This window comes from Somniosus microcephalus, chromosome 8, assembly GCF_052327205.1.
Source record: "Somniosus microcephalus isolate GS21.2 chromosome 8, FLI_Smic_1.0, whole genome shotgun sequence".
Taxonomy (NCBI): domain Eukaryota; kingdom Metazoa; phylum Chordata; class Chondrichthyes; order Squaliformes; family Somniosidae; genus Somniosus; species Somniosus microcephalus.
In genome coordinates, this window is record NC_140994.1 from 260,973,693 (window position 1) to 260,990,993 (window position 17,301).

General features: G+C 45.8%; 1 protein-coding gene across 1 annotated transcript in view; it reads right to left on the bottom strand.

Annotated features, from left to right (window-relative positions):
* Positions 1 to 17,301, bottom strand: part of LOC147114343 (UDP-glucose 6-dehydrogenase-like) — a 62,828-nt gene that overhangs the window by 14,491 nt on the left and 31,036 nt on the right. Inside the window, exons 7-8 of the mRNA XM_085995994.1 lie at positions 15,939 to 16,033; positions 10,374 to 10,504 (exon numbers count right to left, since the gene is read on the bottom strand). Coding sequence (XP_085852120.1) covers positions 10,374 to 10,504; positions 15,939 to 16,033 — 226 coding nt within the window. The remainder of the gene's footprint in view (positions 1 to 10,373; positions 10,505 to 15,938; positions 16,034 to 17,301) is intronic.

Below are 17,301 nucleotides of genomic sequence, written 5' to 3' on the forward strand. Positions count from 1 at the left end.
TAAAGCAGGAGGCCAGCTGGTTCAGAGCCCCACCAGCAACGTGGCTAAAGGGTCAGCAGTAGAAGTCATAGAATCATACAGCCCTTCTGTGCCGACGCTTGGAAAGAGATATCATAGAAGATAGGAGCAGGAGTCGGCCATTCGGCCCCTCGAGCCTGCTCCGCCATTCAATGAGACCGTGGCTGATTATCGACCTCAACTCCACTTTCCCGCCCGATCCCCATAGCCCTCGATTCCCCTAGAGTCCAAAAATCTATCGATCTCAACCTTGAATATACTCAATGACTGAGCCTCCACAGCCCTCTGGGGCAGAGAATTCCAAAGATTCACCACCCTCTGAGTGAAGAAATTCTTCCTCATCTCAGTCTTAAATGGCGGACCCCTTATCCTTAGGCTGTGCCCCCTAGTTCCAGACTCTCCAGCCAGGGGGATCAACCTCTCAGCATCTACCCTATCAATCCCCCTTCAGAATCTTGTATGTTTCAATGAGATCACCTCTCATTCTTCTAAACTCGAGAGTATAGGCCCATTCTACACAATCTCTAGTACAATAGCAAAATACTGCAGATGCTGGAAATCCGAAATAACAACAGAAAATGCTGGAAAAACTCAGCAGGCCAGGCAACATCCGTGGGGAGAAATTAGAGTCGAAGTTTCGGGTCTAACCCTTTTTCAAAACTGGAAAGAAAATGAAATAGATCAATTTGGATACTGTTGAGGGATGACTCACCAGGGGAAAGCAGCAGCAGCCAACTTCCTGGCACCAGGGGTGCTTCTGCTGCTCAGGAAGGGAGGAAAAAGAGTGGGAGCGCAATAGTGGTAGGGGATTCTATCGTAAGGGGAACAGATAGGCGTTTCTGTGGCCGTAGATGTGACTCCAGGATGGTTTGTTGCCTCCCTGGTGCCAGGGTCAAGGATGTCACTGAACGGCTGCAGGGCATTCTGAAGGGGGAGGGTGAACAGTCAGAGGTCGTGGTTCACATTGGGACCAACGACATGGGTAGGAAGAGGGATGAGGTCCTGCAGCAAGAATTTAGGGAGCTAGGTAGCAGATTAAAGAGTAGGACCTCAAAGGTTGTAATCTCTGGATTACTCCCGATGCCACGTGCTAGTGAGTATAGGAATAGGAGGATAGAGCAGATGAATGCGTGGCTAAAGAATTAATGCAGGAGGGCGGGCTTTAGTTTCCTGGATCACTGGGCCTGCTTCTGGGGAAGGTGGGACTTGTACAAGTCGGACGGGTTGCACCTGAACCAGAGCGGGACAAATATCCTTGCGGGGAGGTTTGCTAGCACTGTTCGGGGGGTGTTTAAACTAAAATGGCAAGGGGTTGGGAACCTGAGCAGGGAGACAGAGGAAAGGAAAACAGGGATAAAAGCAAAAGATAGGAAGGAGAAAAACAAAAGTGGCAGTCAGAGAAATCAACGGTTTAAATCAAACATGGCCACAATAAATAATAATTCTAATAGGTCTATGAGTGTTAAAAAAACAAGCCTGAAGGCTTTGTGTCTTAATGCGAGGAGCATTTGTAATAAGGTGGATGAATTGGCTGCGCAAATAGGGGTAAACGAATATGATTTGGTTGGGATTACGGAAACGTGGCTCAAGGATGGCCAAGACTGGGAACTCAACATCCAGGGGTATTCGATATTCAGGAAAGATAGGCAAAAAGGAAAGGGAGGTGGGGTAGCATTACTGATTAAAGAAAGGATTAATACAATTGTAAATGAAGGATATTAGCTCTGATGTGGAATCTGTATGGGTAGAATTGAGAAATACCAAGGGGAAAAAAACATTAGTGGGAGTGGTATATAGACCTCCAAACAGTAAGGCGGAGGTTGGGGATGGCATTAAAAGGGAAATTAAAGAAGCGTGCAATAAGGGCACAGCAGTCATAATGGGTGACTTTAATCTACATATAGATTGGGCCAACCAAATTAGTAACAATACTGTGGAGGAGGAATTCCTGGACCAATATGTCGAAGAACCAACCAGAGATCAGGCCATCTTAGACTGGGTATTATGTAACGAGAAGGATTAATTAGCAATCTTGTTGTACGAGGCCCCTTGGGTCGGAGCGATCATAATATGATCGAATTCTTCATTAAGATGGAGAATGAAGTAGTTGACTCAGAGACAAGGGTCCTCAATTTAAATAAAGGAAACTACGATGGTCTGAGGAGCGAGTTGGGTAGGATTGATTGGGGAATGTCACTCAAAGGGTTGACGGTGGATAGGCAATGGCAAACATTCAAAGACCGAATGGATGAACTACAGAATTTGTTCATCCCAGTTTGGCATAAAAATAAAACAAAAAAAGGTGACTCAACCGTGGCTAACAAGGGAAATTAAGGATAGCATAAGATCCAAGGAGGGGACATATAAATTGGCCAGAAAAAGCAATAATCCTGAGGATTGGGAGCAGTTTAGGAGTCAAAGGAGGACAAAGGGATTAATTAAGAAAGGGAAAATAGAATATGAGAGTAAGCTTGCATGGAACATAAAAACTGACTGTAAAAGCTTTTATAGATATGTGAAGAGAAAAAGATTGGTGAAGTCAAGCATAGGTCCCTTACAGTCAGAATCAGGGGAATTTAGAATGGGAAACAAGGAAATGGTAGACCAACTAAATACATACTTTGGTTCTGTCTTCACAAAGGAGGATACAAATAACCTCCCAGAGATGCCGGGGAACATAGGGTCTGATGAAAGGGAGGAACTGAAAGAAATCAGTATCTGTAGGGAAATGGTGTTAGGAAAATTGATGGGACTGAAGGCCGATAAATCCCCAGGGCCTGATGGTCTACATCCCAGGGTACTTAAGGAAGCGGCCCTAGAGAGATAGTAGATGCATTGCTAGTCATCTTCCAGAACTCGATAAGACTCTGGAACAGTACCCATGGATTGGAGGGTAGCTAATGTTACCCCACTATTCAAAAAAGGTGGTAGAGAAAAAGCGGGGAATTATAGACCGGTAAGCCTGACATCGGTAGTGGGGAAAATGCTAGAGTCCATTATAAAAGATGCTTGGAAAGTAGTGACAGGATCGGACAAAGTCAACATGGATTTACAAAAGGTAAATCATGCTTGACTAATCTACTGGAATTTTTTGAGGATGTAACTGGTAAAATAGATAACGGAGAACCAGTGGATGTGGTGTATTTGGACTTTCAGAAGGCTTTCGATAAGGTCCCGCATAAGAGATTAGCGTGCAAAATTAAGGCACATGGGATTGGGGGCAAGGTATTGACTTGGATAGAGAACTGGTTGGCGGACAGAAAGCAAAGAGTTGGAATAAACGGGTCGTTTTCCGAGGGGCAGGCAGTGACTAGTGGGGTACCGCAAGGATCGGTCCTTGGACCCCAGCTGTTCACAATATATATTAATGATCTGGACGAAGGAATTGGATGTAATATCTCCAAATTTGCAGACGACACAAAGCTGGGTGGGAGGGTAAGCTGTGAGGAGGATGTCGTGAAACTCCAGTACGATTTGGACAGGTTGGGTGATTTTGGGCAGAAACATGGCAAATGCACTATAATGTGGATAAATGCGAGGTTATCCACTTTGGTGGCAAAAACAGGAAGGCAGATTATTTGAATGGCAATAGATTGGGAGAAGGGGAAGTGCAAAGAGACCTGGGTGTTATTGTGCACCAGTCGCTGAAGGTAAGCATGCAGGTGCAGCAGGCGGTTAAGGCAAATGGTATGTTGGCCTTCGTAGCAAGAGGGTTCGAGTACAAGAACAAGGATGTCTTGCTGCAGTTGTACAGGGCCTTGGTGAGACCACACCTTGAGTATTGTGTGCAGTTTTGGTCACCTTACCTGAGGAAGGACGTTCTTGCCATGGAGGAGTGCAGCGAAGATTCACCAGGCTGATACCTGGGATGGCAGGAATGACGTACGAGGAGAGATTGTGTCGATTGGGCTTATACTCACTGGAGTTTAGAAGATTGAGAGGGGATCTCATCGAAACCTATAAAATTCTGTCAGGTCTGGACAGACTAGATGCAGAAAGGATGTTTCTGATGACCGGGGAGTCCAGAACCAGGGGTCATAGTCAAAGGATAAGGGGTAAGCCATTTAGGACAGAAATGAGGAGGAATTTCTTCACCCAGAGAGTGGTGAACTGTAGAATTCTCTGCCACAGAGGGCGGTGGAGGCCAGTTCATTAAATATATTCAAGAGTTGGATATGTTTCTTGAGGCTAAAGGGATCAAGGGATATGGGGAGAAGGCAGGGACAGGGTACTGAATTTGGATGATCAGCCATGATCTCATTGAATGGCGGAGCAGGCTCGAAGGGCCGAATGGCCTACTCCTGCTCCTATCTTCTATGCTTCTACGAAAGGCAGGGCTGGGAGAGAACAAAAGAGAGGAGACATTAAGAGGTATTCAAAACGAGACGAGATGGTGATAGGACTAGTGGAGACAAAAGGCGGCTCAGATTAGGTGCGAAATATTCTGGCAGAATGAGAGATAGCTGCCATGTGGGAGAGAGAATAAAAGGGGGGGGGGGGGGGGGGGAGGGAAAAAACCAAAACAAAGGGGTGGATTAAAAAAAGTAAAAATGTAATAGGGGTCGAGGTTATGATCTGAAATTGTTGAACTCAATATTGAGTCCGGAAGGCTGTAAAGTGCCTAATCGGAAGATGAGGTGCTGTTCCTCGAGCTTACGCTGAGTTTCCGTGGAACAATGCAAGAGGCCGAGGACGGTGAGGTCCAAGTGGGAATGGGGTGGTGAATTAAAATGACAGGCGACCGGAAGATCGGGGTCACAATCTCTCCTCATCGGACAGCCCTCTCATCCCAGGAATCAATCTAGTGAACCTTTGTTGCACCGCCTCCAAGGCAAGTACATCCTTCTTTAGATAAGGAGAGCAAAACTGTGCACAGTACTCCAGGTGTGGTCTCACCAAGGCCCTGCACAATTGTAGTAAGACTTCCTTACGCTTATACTCCAACCCCCTTGCAACAAAGGCCAACATGCCATTTGCCTTCCTTATTGCTTGCTGTACCTGCATGCCAGCTTTCTGTGTATCTTGCACAAGGACACCCAAATCTCTGAACACCAACATTTGAAGGTTTATCACCATTTTAAAAATATTGTTTTTCTATTCTTCCTACCAAAATGAATAACCTCACATTTCCCTACATTATACTCCATTTATGTATGGAATCCCCATAAGCATAACAGAAATTACATTAAAAACACACTTTCTAACAACCTAAATGAAAATAAATCACTTAAAATCCACATCCTGGGATTCATTATTTTTTAAATTTTTTAATTTTTTAAGTAGTACTGATCGACCTCTAGTGACGTCGCTGGTTTAAAATGACACCGCATGCTGTTGCTAAGGTGGAGCCAGATTTAACTGGTTTATCCATTCATAGAATAGTCTCTCTCTCTCAGGCAGTCCCTCGGAACCGAGGATGACTTACTTCCACATTAACAATGAGTTCTCAAGTGACTGATGAGTCCAATGCGGGACCTACAGTCTCTGTCACAGGTTGGGGCAGACGGTGGTTGAAGGGGCGGGTGGGTGGGTTGACGTGCGCTTGGGATAGAATAGTACAACACAGAAGGAGGCCATGCGGCCCATCGAGTCTGCGCCGGCTCTTTCGAAGAGCAACCCAGTTAGTCCCACTCCCCCGCTCTTTCCCCATATCCCTGCAATTTTTTCTCCTTCAAGTATTTATCCAATTCCCTTTTAAATCTGTTTCCACCGCGCTATCAGGCAGCGCATTCCAAATCCTAACCACTCGTTGCCTAAAAACATTTTCCCCCATGTCGCCTCTGGTTCTTTTCCCAATCACCTTAAATTAAAGGCTACTAAGTCTAATTGCTGTAATAAGCCCTTCCCAGGATCAATTAGAGGCTATTTAATGTTGCTAAGAGACAGTTCCTTTGTAGATGGTCAGCTTCTGTGTGAATTCACTCCTCCTCCCCAAGGCAACAGAAGCCAACAGGAAATGATTTTTTTTTTAATTAATTAAAAGCATTTGCAAAATCTATGTGGGGGAAACACAAGAATTAGGAGCAGGAGTCGGCCATTTGGCCCCTCAAGCCTGCTCTGTCATTCTATAAGATCTCCCAAACCTGCGACCTCTTCCACCTAGAAGGACAAGGTCAGCAGGAACATGGGAACACCAGCACCTCCAAGCTCCCCTCACACACCATCCGGTCATGGGAATGGATCACCGTTCCTTCATCGTCGCCGAGTCAAAATCCTGGAACTCCCTCCCTAACAGCACTGCGGGAGCAGCTTCACCACACGGACTGCAGCGGTTCAAGGCAGCGGCTCACCATCACCTTCTCAAGGGCAATTAGGGATGGGCAATAAATGCTGGCCTTGCCAGCGATGCCCACATCTCAGGAACGAATACAAAAAAAAATTATGATCTTCAACCTCAACTCCAATTTCCCGCCTGATCCCAATATCCCTCAATTTCCCTAAAGTCCAAAAATCTCTCTCTCTGTCTGTCTTGAATATACTTAACAACGGAGCATCCACAGCCCTTTGGGGCAGAGAATTCCAAAGATTCACAACCCTCAGTAAAGAAATTCATAAGAAATAGGAGCAGGAGTCGGCCATTCGGCCCCTCGAGCCTGCTCCGCCATTCAGTGAGATCATGGCTGATCTTCTGCCTCAACTCCATTCACCGGCCCTATCGCCATATCCCTTGATGCCCTTACTAGTCAGAAATCTATCGACTTCTGTTTTGAATATAGCCAATGACTTGAGCATCCACAGCCCTCTGGGGTAGAGAATTCCAAAGATTCACCACCCTCTGTGTGAAGAAATTTCTTCTCATCTCAGTCCTGAATGGCCGACCCTTTATCCTGAAGCTGTGGCCCCTGGTTCTAGACTCCCCAGCCAAGGGAAACATTCTGCCAGCATCCACCCTATCAAGCCCTGTAATAATTTTGTATGCTTCAATGAGATCCCCTCTCATTCTTCTGAATTCAAGAGAATACAGGCCGAGTTTACTCAATCTCTTCTCATACAACAGTCCCGCCATCCCAAGAATCAATCTCGTGAACCTTCGTTGCACTCCCTCTATGGCAAGTACAGGAAACTTTCTGGTATCTGGCACTGACGGGACCGAGCTGGTGCTGTACCATCAAAACTGCCATAGAAACCAGCGCTAATGTTAAAACATACGGAGCTTTTGAGCTCCGTGTGAATCAACAAACCCTGTTGCTTAGCAACAGCTTCAAAACAGTCAGCCGCAGCTTAAAAGCATCTCTGTAGCTAAGCAACAGCTTCAGCTAGACCTTGCAGAGCCTGACTGGAAAAAAAAAAGCAACGAGAAGTAAAAAAACTTATAGGAAACGGCTCCTGAATTTTGCCAGTAGATAGAGCTTTCCGGACAAACGAAAGTTTCCTGTATATCCTTCCTTAGGTAAGGAGACCAAAATTGTACACAGTACTCCAGGTGTGGTCGCACCAAGGCCCTATATAATTGGAGTAAGACTTCTTTACTCCTGTACTCAAATCCTCTTGTAATGAAGGCCAGCATACCATTTGCCTTCCTAATAGTTTGCTGCACCTGCACATTCACTTTCAGTGACTCATGTACAAGGATACCCAGGTCCCTTTGAGCATCTGCATTCCCCAATCTTTCACCATTTAGGAAGTACTCTGCCTTTCTGTTTTTTCTACCAAAGTGGATAACTTCACATTTATCCACGTTATATTCCATCTGCCATGTTCTCGCCCACTCATTCAGCCTGTCGAGATCCCCTTGAAGCCTCTTCACATCCTCGTCACAACTGACACTGCCATCTAGCTTTGTGTCATCAGCAAATTTGGAAATGTTACATTTCGTCCCTCATCCAAATCATTGATATAGATTGTGAATAGCTGGGGCCCAAGTACCAATCCTTGTGGTACCCCACTAGTCACAGCCTGGCATCCTGAAAAAGACCTGTTTATCCCTACTCTGTTAACCAATTCACAATCCATGCTAGTATATTACCCCAATTCCATGTGCTCTAATTTTGTTCACCAACCTCTTGTGGGACCTTATCAAAGGCCTTCTGAAAATCCAAATACACCACATCTACCGGTTCCCCTTTGTCTACTCCACTAGTTACATCCTCAAAGAACTCCAATAGGTTTGTCAAACAGGACTTCCCTTTCATAAATCCATGTTGACTCTGCCCAATCTTACTATTAGTTTCTAAGTGCCCCGTTATTGCATCCTTTATAATAGATTCCAGCATTTTCCCAACTCCTGATGTGAGGCCAACAGGTCTGTAGTTCCCCATTTTCTCTCTCCCTCCTTTCTTAAATAGCGGGGTTACATTTACTATCCTCCAATCTGCAGGAACCATTCCAGAATCTTTAGAATTTTGGAAGATGACAACCAATGTGTCCACTATTCCAATGGCCACCTCTTTCAAAACCCTAGGTCATCCGGTCCTTGAGATTCATCGACTTTTAGTACCATTAATTTTGCTAGTACAGGTTGAACCCCAGTAATCCGGCACCCGTCGGTCAGGCACCAATATTAGGTACAATATTATGTTTGTTTATATCGCGGGAAACAGTGGCACCGCCGAGCGGCTGCTCCGCAAACTAAAGACCGCTGGTTTCAATTCGTGCCGGACCACTGAAGGTGCCGGACCAACGGGTGCCGGATTACCGGGGTCCAACCTGTACTTTTTTTTTTTACTAATAATAATTTCTTTAAGTTCCTCATTCTCGCCACACCCTTGGTTTTCTCGTATTTCTGGGAGGTTTTGTGTGTCTTCCTGTGTGAAGACAGAAACAAAGTATTTATTTAATTTCTCTGCCATTTCCTCATTCCCCATTATAAATTCTCCCATCTCTGACTGTAAAGGACCTACATTTACCTTCGCCAGTTTTTTCCTTTTCACATACCTATAGAAGTTTTTACAATCCGTTTTTATATTTTGCGCTAGTTTGTGCTCATATTCCATTTTCCCTTTCTTTATCAATTTCTTGGGTCCCCCTTTGCTGATTTCTAAAAATATCCCAATCCTCAGGCTGACCGCTTTTTCTGGCAACTTTATAAGCTTCCTCCTTTGACTTAATACTAGCTTTAATTTATTTTGTTAGCCATGGTTGGATCACTTTTCCTTTTGGGTTTTTATGCCTCCTCATTTCAGTCCTAAAAGGCCGACCCCTTATCCCAGGACTATGCCCCCTAGTTCTAGACTCTCCTGCCAGGGGGAAACAGCCTGTCAGCATCTACCCTGTCAATCCCCCCCTCAAAATCTTACATGTTTCAAAAAAAAGTGTTAGATAATGCACTCTTGGATCCAAGAGACACAAATAGGAATATTTTATTAGTGGTGAGAGACTATGGGCTGTGGAGCAGCAAAGGAGTTTAGGCATTCATGTGCACAGATCACTAGAAGCTGGAATCAAAAAAGACTAATGAAATGTTGGCCTTTATTTCAAGGGGGCTAGAATACAAAGGGGAAGAAGTGAAGCTTCAGTTGTACAATTGTACTTGGTCCGACCCCATCTGGAGTCACGGAGTTCAGTTCCGGGCCCCGCACCTCAGGAAGGATAGATTGGGCCCGGAGGGGGAGCAGCGCAGATTCACCAGAATGATACCGGGGCTAAAAGGGTTAGATTATGAGAAGAGGTTGCATAAACTTGCCTTCCCTCAAGTTTAGAAGATTTGGGGGTGGGGTGATCTGATCGAGGTGCTTAAAATGATAAAGCAATTCGAGAGAGTAGATACAGAAACTCAATTTCCACTGGTGAGGCAATCCAGAACAAGGGGTGCAATCACAAAATTGGAGCTAGGCCACTTAAGAGTGACAGCAGGAAGCGCGCACACACACACGTGGAAATCTGGAAAACTCTCCCCTAAAATGGCTGTGGCTGCTGGGGGCCAATTGAAGCCGTCAAGGTGGCGATCGATAGATTTTTGTTGGATAAAGGTATCGAGGGATATGGAGCAAAGGTGGGCAAATAGCGTCGAGGTACAGATCAGCCATGATCTAACTGAACAGCAAAGTGGGCCCGAGTGGCCTCCTACTGCTCCGAAACCAACTCATTGATTACCCGTGGGTCAGGTGTAAATCTGCTGAACTCACCACAGCAAATCACACCAGTTGTAGAAATTTGCAGGACCTGCTCTGGGATATTGAACAGTGCCAAAGAAATGTATTAAAAAAAAATAATTTTTTTTTTTTTTTTTAAATTGCCCTGGTGACTGTCCTAGTTATCAAAGAGAAAAGACAAATGTACAATTGCCAGGCATTGCCCGGTTTTCCATGCGTCTTGCTGCTAGAGTGGTGAAGTCAAGAGTTAATAGCAAGCAGGGCTGTGCCCTTTCGCACCAAGGTAGAGCGGCACCAACGCTACAGCAATCGACCAGACGGTACCTCGTGTCTCCAGTGTCCTTCTTGAAGGCAAATCCCAACAACCCGATCTTCTTATCGGTGACGGTGTTGAAAAGGCAGCCAATTACCCGCGCTGCAAACCTTCGCCGCTGGTAATCGTTAATCTCGATCACCTGGTAGCAAAATTACAAAATCGAATTACACAGAATCTATAGCACAGAAACAGGCCGTGCAGCCCAACAGGTGCATGTTCGCATTTATGCTCCACACGAGCCTCCTCCCACCCCTACTTCATCACACCCAGTCAGCATATCCTTCTATTCCTTTCTCCCTCATGTGTTTATCTAGCTTCCCCTTAAATGCATCTACTGTATACTATTTGCCTCAACCACTCCCTGTGGTAGCGAGTTCCACGTTCTCACCACTCTCTGGGTAAAGAAGTTTCTCCCGAATTCCCGATTGGATTTATCGGTGGCCGTCTTATATTTACGGCCCCTAGTTTTCCATTCCACCCTCCGCAAAATTAGTGAAAAAGCACAGCCCCGAATTCAGGGAAGATGGTTTTCCAAATGGATGTCAAGCTTAAATACATCGACCTGCCCGTTCAATCCCACCTACTCGACCGACGCCAGGATCTTGGTTTTCAGTTGAGTTCAATGACTTTTTCCACCCCATGGACAGACTTGCCAATTCACACAATCTTCGCAGTTTGGAGGAATAATTTGGTTCTACAAACCCAATTTAGTTAAATCAACAGGGGATTAAAACGTGCAATGTGGTCTGCACAGTTGATTTGCAGTACATTAACTAAATTTTATCACCCAATAAAAACAAACATACAACTGGAGTTTAATTAGCGCCTTAATGTACAAAAGGCTCCTAAGCATTCGCTGTGGTGGAGGAAAAGAGGGAGGAATTAGGAGAGGTGACTGAAAGCTTGGCCAAAAAGATGGACTTAATAAAGGTGGTTTTTCTTTTAAAGAGAGAGTAGTGGATGCCGGGAGGGGGGGGGGGGGGGGGGGGGGTTGGGGAATTGCAGCATCAAGATGGCTGAAGGCTTTGTCAACAATGGTTGGCCAGAGCCAGGGCTGTTGGAGGTTGATGCAAGGCTAGACAAGGCTGCAGAGATAGAGTAGGGCAAAGCCACAGAGGGATTTCATAGAATCATACTGCACAGGAGGCCATTCGGCCCATTGTGCCTGTGCCGGCTCTTTGAAAGAGCTCTCCAATTAGTCCCACTCACCACCACCACCACACCCCCCCCCCTGCTTTTCAAGTATTTATCCAATTCCTTTTAAAAGTTACTATTGAACTTGCCTCCTCCGCCCTCAGGCAGTGCATTCCAGTAAATTAAAAAAACAGTTTATGATCAATAGGTTAGCTACGTACAAAAAGCTGCAGTGACATAAATAGGGATCCTAAAAAACAGTGCAGCAAATGAAACTCACGGACTCAACAGAATAAGGGTGAAGTGGAGGTGGGATCATGGCTCAAGTTTTATCATTTGTTTTATCGATGGAGATTTCATTCAAAGCCTCAGCAACTTTAATAATTAACAGATAGAACCTCGGGGAAGAGACACAATTTTTTTTTAATGACTTGTGTTTGAAGATTTCCAGACACCCTGTTCAAAATAAAATAGCCAAAACCAGACAGATCACAATCTTACTTGTATCCAAGGTCTCACAGGAGTATGTGTCTGTTGAACGGAGACAAGGCCCCGTCTGTCTGTTCCAGGAGATGCTAATAAGTCTATGGCACTATTTTTAAAAAACAGTGTCCTAGACAACACTCCTCTCACCCAATACCACACATGCAACAACCACCCCCCACAATTTAACTGGTCATTCATTTTATTGCTCTTTGCGGGATCTTGCTGTGTGCAGTCAAGGGAGTGCAGCGAAGGTTCACCAGACTGATTCCTGGGATGGCAGGACTGTCGTACGAGGCGAGATTAAAGAACATAAGAAATAGGAGCAGGAGTAGGCCAATCGGCCCCTCGAGCCTGCTCCACCATTCAATAAGATCATGGCTGATCTGATCCTAACCTCAAATCTTCTATCACTCTGCATCCACCCGAACCCATGTGATCTCCCGGGAGAGGCGAAAAACCAGATAAAGACCCAATGGCCAATTTGGGAGAAAAAAATCTGGGAAATTCCTCTCCGACCCATCTAGGCGATCGAAATTCTTCCAGGAGATCACTCTGTCCCTATATTTTCTACAGTACTTACCTTCTGTAAAGACGATCTCCACCCCAGCCAGGAACAGGAATAAAACCATCTCCTGAAATCTAACAGAATTAGAACACGGTAGGAGCAGAACAAGGCTACACGGCCCCTGGGCCCGCTCCACTACCCACAGGGCCATGACCATTCCGAACCCAGACTCATGTCCAATTTCCTGCCCGCTCCCCGTAACCCTTTATTCCCTTTACTTCTAGGAAACTATCTATTTCTGTTTTAAATTTATTTAATGATGTAGCTTCCACAGCTTTCTGGGGCAGCAAATTCCACAAACCTACCACCCTCTGAGTGAAGAAGTTTCTCCTCATCTCAGTTTTGAATGAGCAGCCCCTTATTTTAAGATTATGCCCCCTAGTTCTAGTTTCACCCATCATTGGGAACATCCTCACCGCATCCACCCGATCAAGCCCCTTCACAATCTTATATGTTTCAATAAGATTGGGTCGACTAGGCCTGTATTCACTAGAGTTTAGAAGAATGAGGGGATCTCATTGAAACGTTTAAAATTCTGACAGGGCTAGACAGACTAGATGCAGGGAGGATGTTTCCCCTGGCCGAGGGGGTCTAGAACAAGGGGTCACAGTCTCAGGATACGGGGTAGGACATTTAGGACTGAGATGAGGAGAAATTTCTTCAGTCAGAGGGTGGTGAACCTGTGGAATTCTCTACCACAGAAGGCTGTGGAGGCCAAGTCACTAAATATATTTAAGGAGAGAGATAGATTTCTAGATACAAAAGGCGTCAAGGGGTATGGGGAAGAGAGCGGGAATATGGTATTGAGATAGAGGAGCAGTCATGATCATATTGAATGGCGGAGCCAGCTCGAAGGGCCAAATGGCCGACTCCTGCTCCTATCTTTCTATGTTTCTAAAATGGCTGCTGCAGTCACCCCACTTCAAACTAATTCAGTTTATTTATTTAGGTTTGCTCTTGGGATGTGGATATCGCGGCAATGCCGGCATTTATTGCCTGGCCTTTGTTGTCCTGAGGAGGTGGTGGTGGTGGTGGGCCTTCTACTTGGTGATGGTGACGAAGTCCCCACAGTGGGGTTAGGTAGGGAATTCCAGGAAACTGAGCCAGTGACCATGAAGGAACAGTCACAATACACATCCAAGTCAGGACGGCTGTGACTTGGGAGGGGGGGGAAAACCAGGGAGGCGACAGCGTTCCCGTTGAATGTACTGAAGCATCACGTGAAATGCTTGGTGCGGTGCTGGAGATGTACAAGGTGGTGGAGAAATGCTCAAGTTTGAATGAATCGAACGGCTGAAAGAACCCATTTGCCCGTGGCCTTCTTTGGAAATCTTCCACCGACAGCTGCTGTGATAGGGCGTATAAAATAGCCAAAAAAAGCGCCAGAGCGGAAGATTGGGAACAGTTTAAGATAGAGCAAAGGAGGGCAAAGGGCATGATCAAGAGGGGCAAAATAGCTTACGAAAACAAGCTGGCGGAAAATATAAAAACTAACTCCAAAAGCTTTTATAAATATATCAAAAGGAAAAGACTGGTGAAAACCAAAGTTGGTCCATTGCAGTCAGATACGGGGGAATATATAATGGGAAATAAGGAAATGGCAGATCAACTAAATGCATACTTTGGGTCAGTCTTTACGAAGGAAGACACAAAAAACCTCCCTGGGATATCGGGAAAAATAGGGACATTGGCAAAGGAGGAACTGACGCAAATCAATATCTCTAAGGATATGGTGTTAAGGAAGCTAAAGGGATTGAAGGTGGACAAATCCCCAGGGCCTGATAACATGCATCCTAGGGTACTGAAGGAGGTGGCCCTAGAGATAGCGGATGCACTAAGGATGATTTTTCAGAATTCATTAGACTCGGGAACAGTGCCGATGGATTGGAGGGTAGCTAACGTTACCCCACTATTCAAAAAGGGGGGTAGGGAAAAAGCAGGTAATTACAGACCTGTAAGCCTTACATCAGTTGTGGGCAAAATGCTGGAGTCCATCATTAAGGATGAAATAGCGGAGCACTTAGCAAATGGGGACAGGATAGGACAGAGTCAACATGGATTTACAAAGGGTAAATCGTGCTTGACTAATCTATTGGAATTTTTTGAGGGAGTAACTGGTAGAATAGATGGGGGAGAGCCAGTAGATGTGGTGTACCTGGACTTCCAAAAGGCCTTCGATAAGGTCCCACATAAAAGATTAGCATGGAAAATTGAGGCTCATGGGATAAAGGGGAAAGTTTTGGCGTGGATAGGGAACTGGCTGTCAGATAGAAAACAGAGAGTTGGAATAAACGGCTCATTTTCTGAATGGCAGGCAGTAACAAGTGGGGTACCACAGGGATCTGTCCTGGGCCCCCAGCTGTTCACAATTTACATTAATGACCTGGATCAGGGAGTCGGATGCAGCATTTCCAAATTTGCAGACGACACTAAACTAGGAGGTGGGGTGGGCTCAGAGGAAGAGACCAGGAAGCTCCAGAGCGATTTGGACAGACTGGGCGATTGGGCGGATAAATGGCAGATGCACTATAATGTGGACAAGTGCGAAGTTATCCACCTTGGGTGCAGGAACGGGAGGGCAAATTATTATTTAAATGGCAATAGATTGGGAGAGGGGGAAGTACAGAGAGACCTGGGTGTTCTTGTACACCAGTCACTGAAGGCGAGCATGCAGGTGCAACAGGCGGTCAAGAAGGCAAACGGTATGCTGGCCTTCATAGCAAAAGGGTTAGAATACAGGAACAGGGATACCTTGCTGCAGCTGTACAGGGCACTGGTGAGACCACACCTCGAGTACTGTGTACAGTTTTGGTCGCCTCATCTGAGGAAGGATGTTCTTGCCATGGAGGGGGTGCAGCGGCGATTCACCAGGCTGATACCAGGAATGGCGGGAATGACCTATGAGGAGAGACTATGTAGTTTAGGGATGTACACACTGGAGTTTAGAAGATTGAGAGGGGACCTCATAGAAGTGTATAAAATTCTGACAGGTCTAGACAGACTGGATGCAGAAGGAATGTTTCCCTTGGCGGGTGAAAACAGAACTAGAGGACATAATTTAAGGATAAGGGCTAAACCATTTAGGACAGAGATGAGGGGGAATTTCTTCACTCAGAGAGTGGTGAACCTGTGGAACTCATTGCCACAGAGGGCAGTGTACGCCAGCTCATTAAATATATTTAAGAGGGAATTAGATATATTTCTACGGGCAAAAGGGGTTAAGGGTTACGGAGAGAAGGCGGGGACGGGATACTGAATTAAAGGATCAGCCATGATCTCATTAAATGGCGGAGCAGGCACGAAGGGCCGAATGGCCTACTCCTGCTCCTATCTTCTATGTATCTATGTATCTATGTGATGTGATCTCATTCAGTTAGCAAATTCTCACCTGTTGCCAGTACCTCGCCACTTCTGGCAAATTCAGGGCCTCGCAAAGATAGACCAGATTGAGGACATCCTTCTGAAAGCAACTGCCTCCAAAGCCTGCAATTGAAGGACACAAGTCTGAAGCAAGAATAACGGCATTAAATACTGAAACACGTGCATTTATATAGCGCCTTTAATGTAGTAAAAACATCCCAAGGCGCTTCACAGGAGTGCTAAAAAGACAAAACATTTGTCACCAAGCCAGAGAAATTAGGGCAGGTCAAAGAGGTAGGTTTTAAAGAGCGTCTTAAAAGGAGGAGAGGTAGCGAGGTGGACAGGTTTAGGCAGGGAATTCCAGAGCTTAGGGCCTAGGCAACAGAAGGCACAGCAATTATAATCAGTGATGCTCAAGAGGGCAGAATTTGAAGAGGGCAGATATCTCAGGAGGGTTGTGGGGCTGGAGGATATTAGAGCTAGGGAGGGCTGAGGCCATGAGGGGGATTTGAAAACAAGGATGAGACTTTTGAAATCGAGGCGTTGCTTAACTGGGAGCCAATGTATGTCAGCGAGCACAGGGGTGATGGGTGAACTAAAACTAAAAATAATTCAATGGGTAGGAATTTGCGTGGTTCAATGCAAGCAACAGAATGGTAATGGTGAAAATAATGGGACTTAGGATAGATAAATCTGCAGGACATGATGGGAAATGAAAGGGAATCGGTGACCAACAGGCAGAGTAGTAGGCGCAGGCAGGTAGTGCAGGGGTCCCTTGTGGCCATCCCCCTCTCAAACAGATATACCACTTTGGATACTGATGGTGGTGATGGCTTACCAGGGGAAGGTAGCAGCAGCCAACTTCCTGGCACCAGGGGTGGTTCTGCTGCACAGGACAGGAGGAAAGAGTGGGAGAGCTATAGTGATAGGGGATTCTATTGTAAGGGGAATAGATAGGCATTTCTGCGGCCGCAAACGAGGCTCCAGGGTGGTGTGTTGCCTCCCTGATGCAAGGGTCAAGGATGTCTCAGAGCGGCTGCAGAACATTTTGGAAAGGGAGGGTGAACAGCCAGTTGTCGTGGTGCATATAGGTACCAACGATATAGGTAAAAACTGGGACGAGGTCCTAAAAGCTGAATATAGGGAGTTAGGAGGCAAATTAAAAAATAGGACCTCAAAAAAGGTAGTAATCTCAGGATTGCTACCAGTGCCACGTGCTAGTCAGAGTAGAAATAGAAGGCTATTTCAGATGAATACGTGGCATGGGGAATGGTGCAAGGGGGAGGGATTCAAATTCCTGGGACATTGGAACCGGTTCTGGGGGAGGTGGGACCAGTACAAAACAGACGGTTTGCACCTGGGCAGGACCGGGACCGATGTCCTAGGAGGAG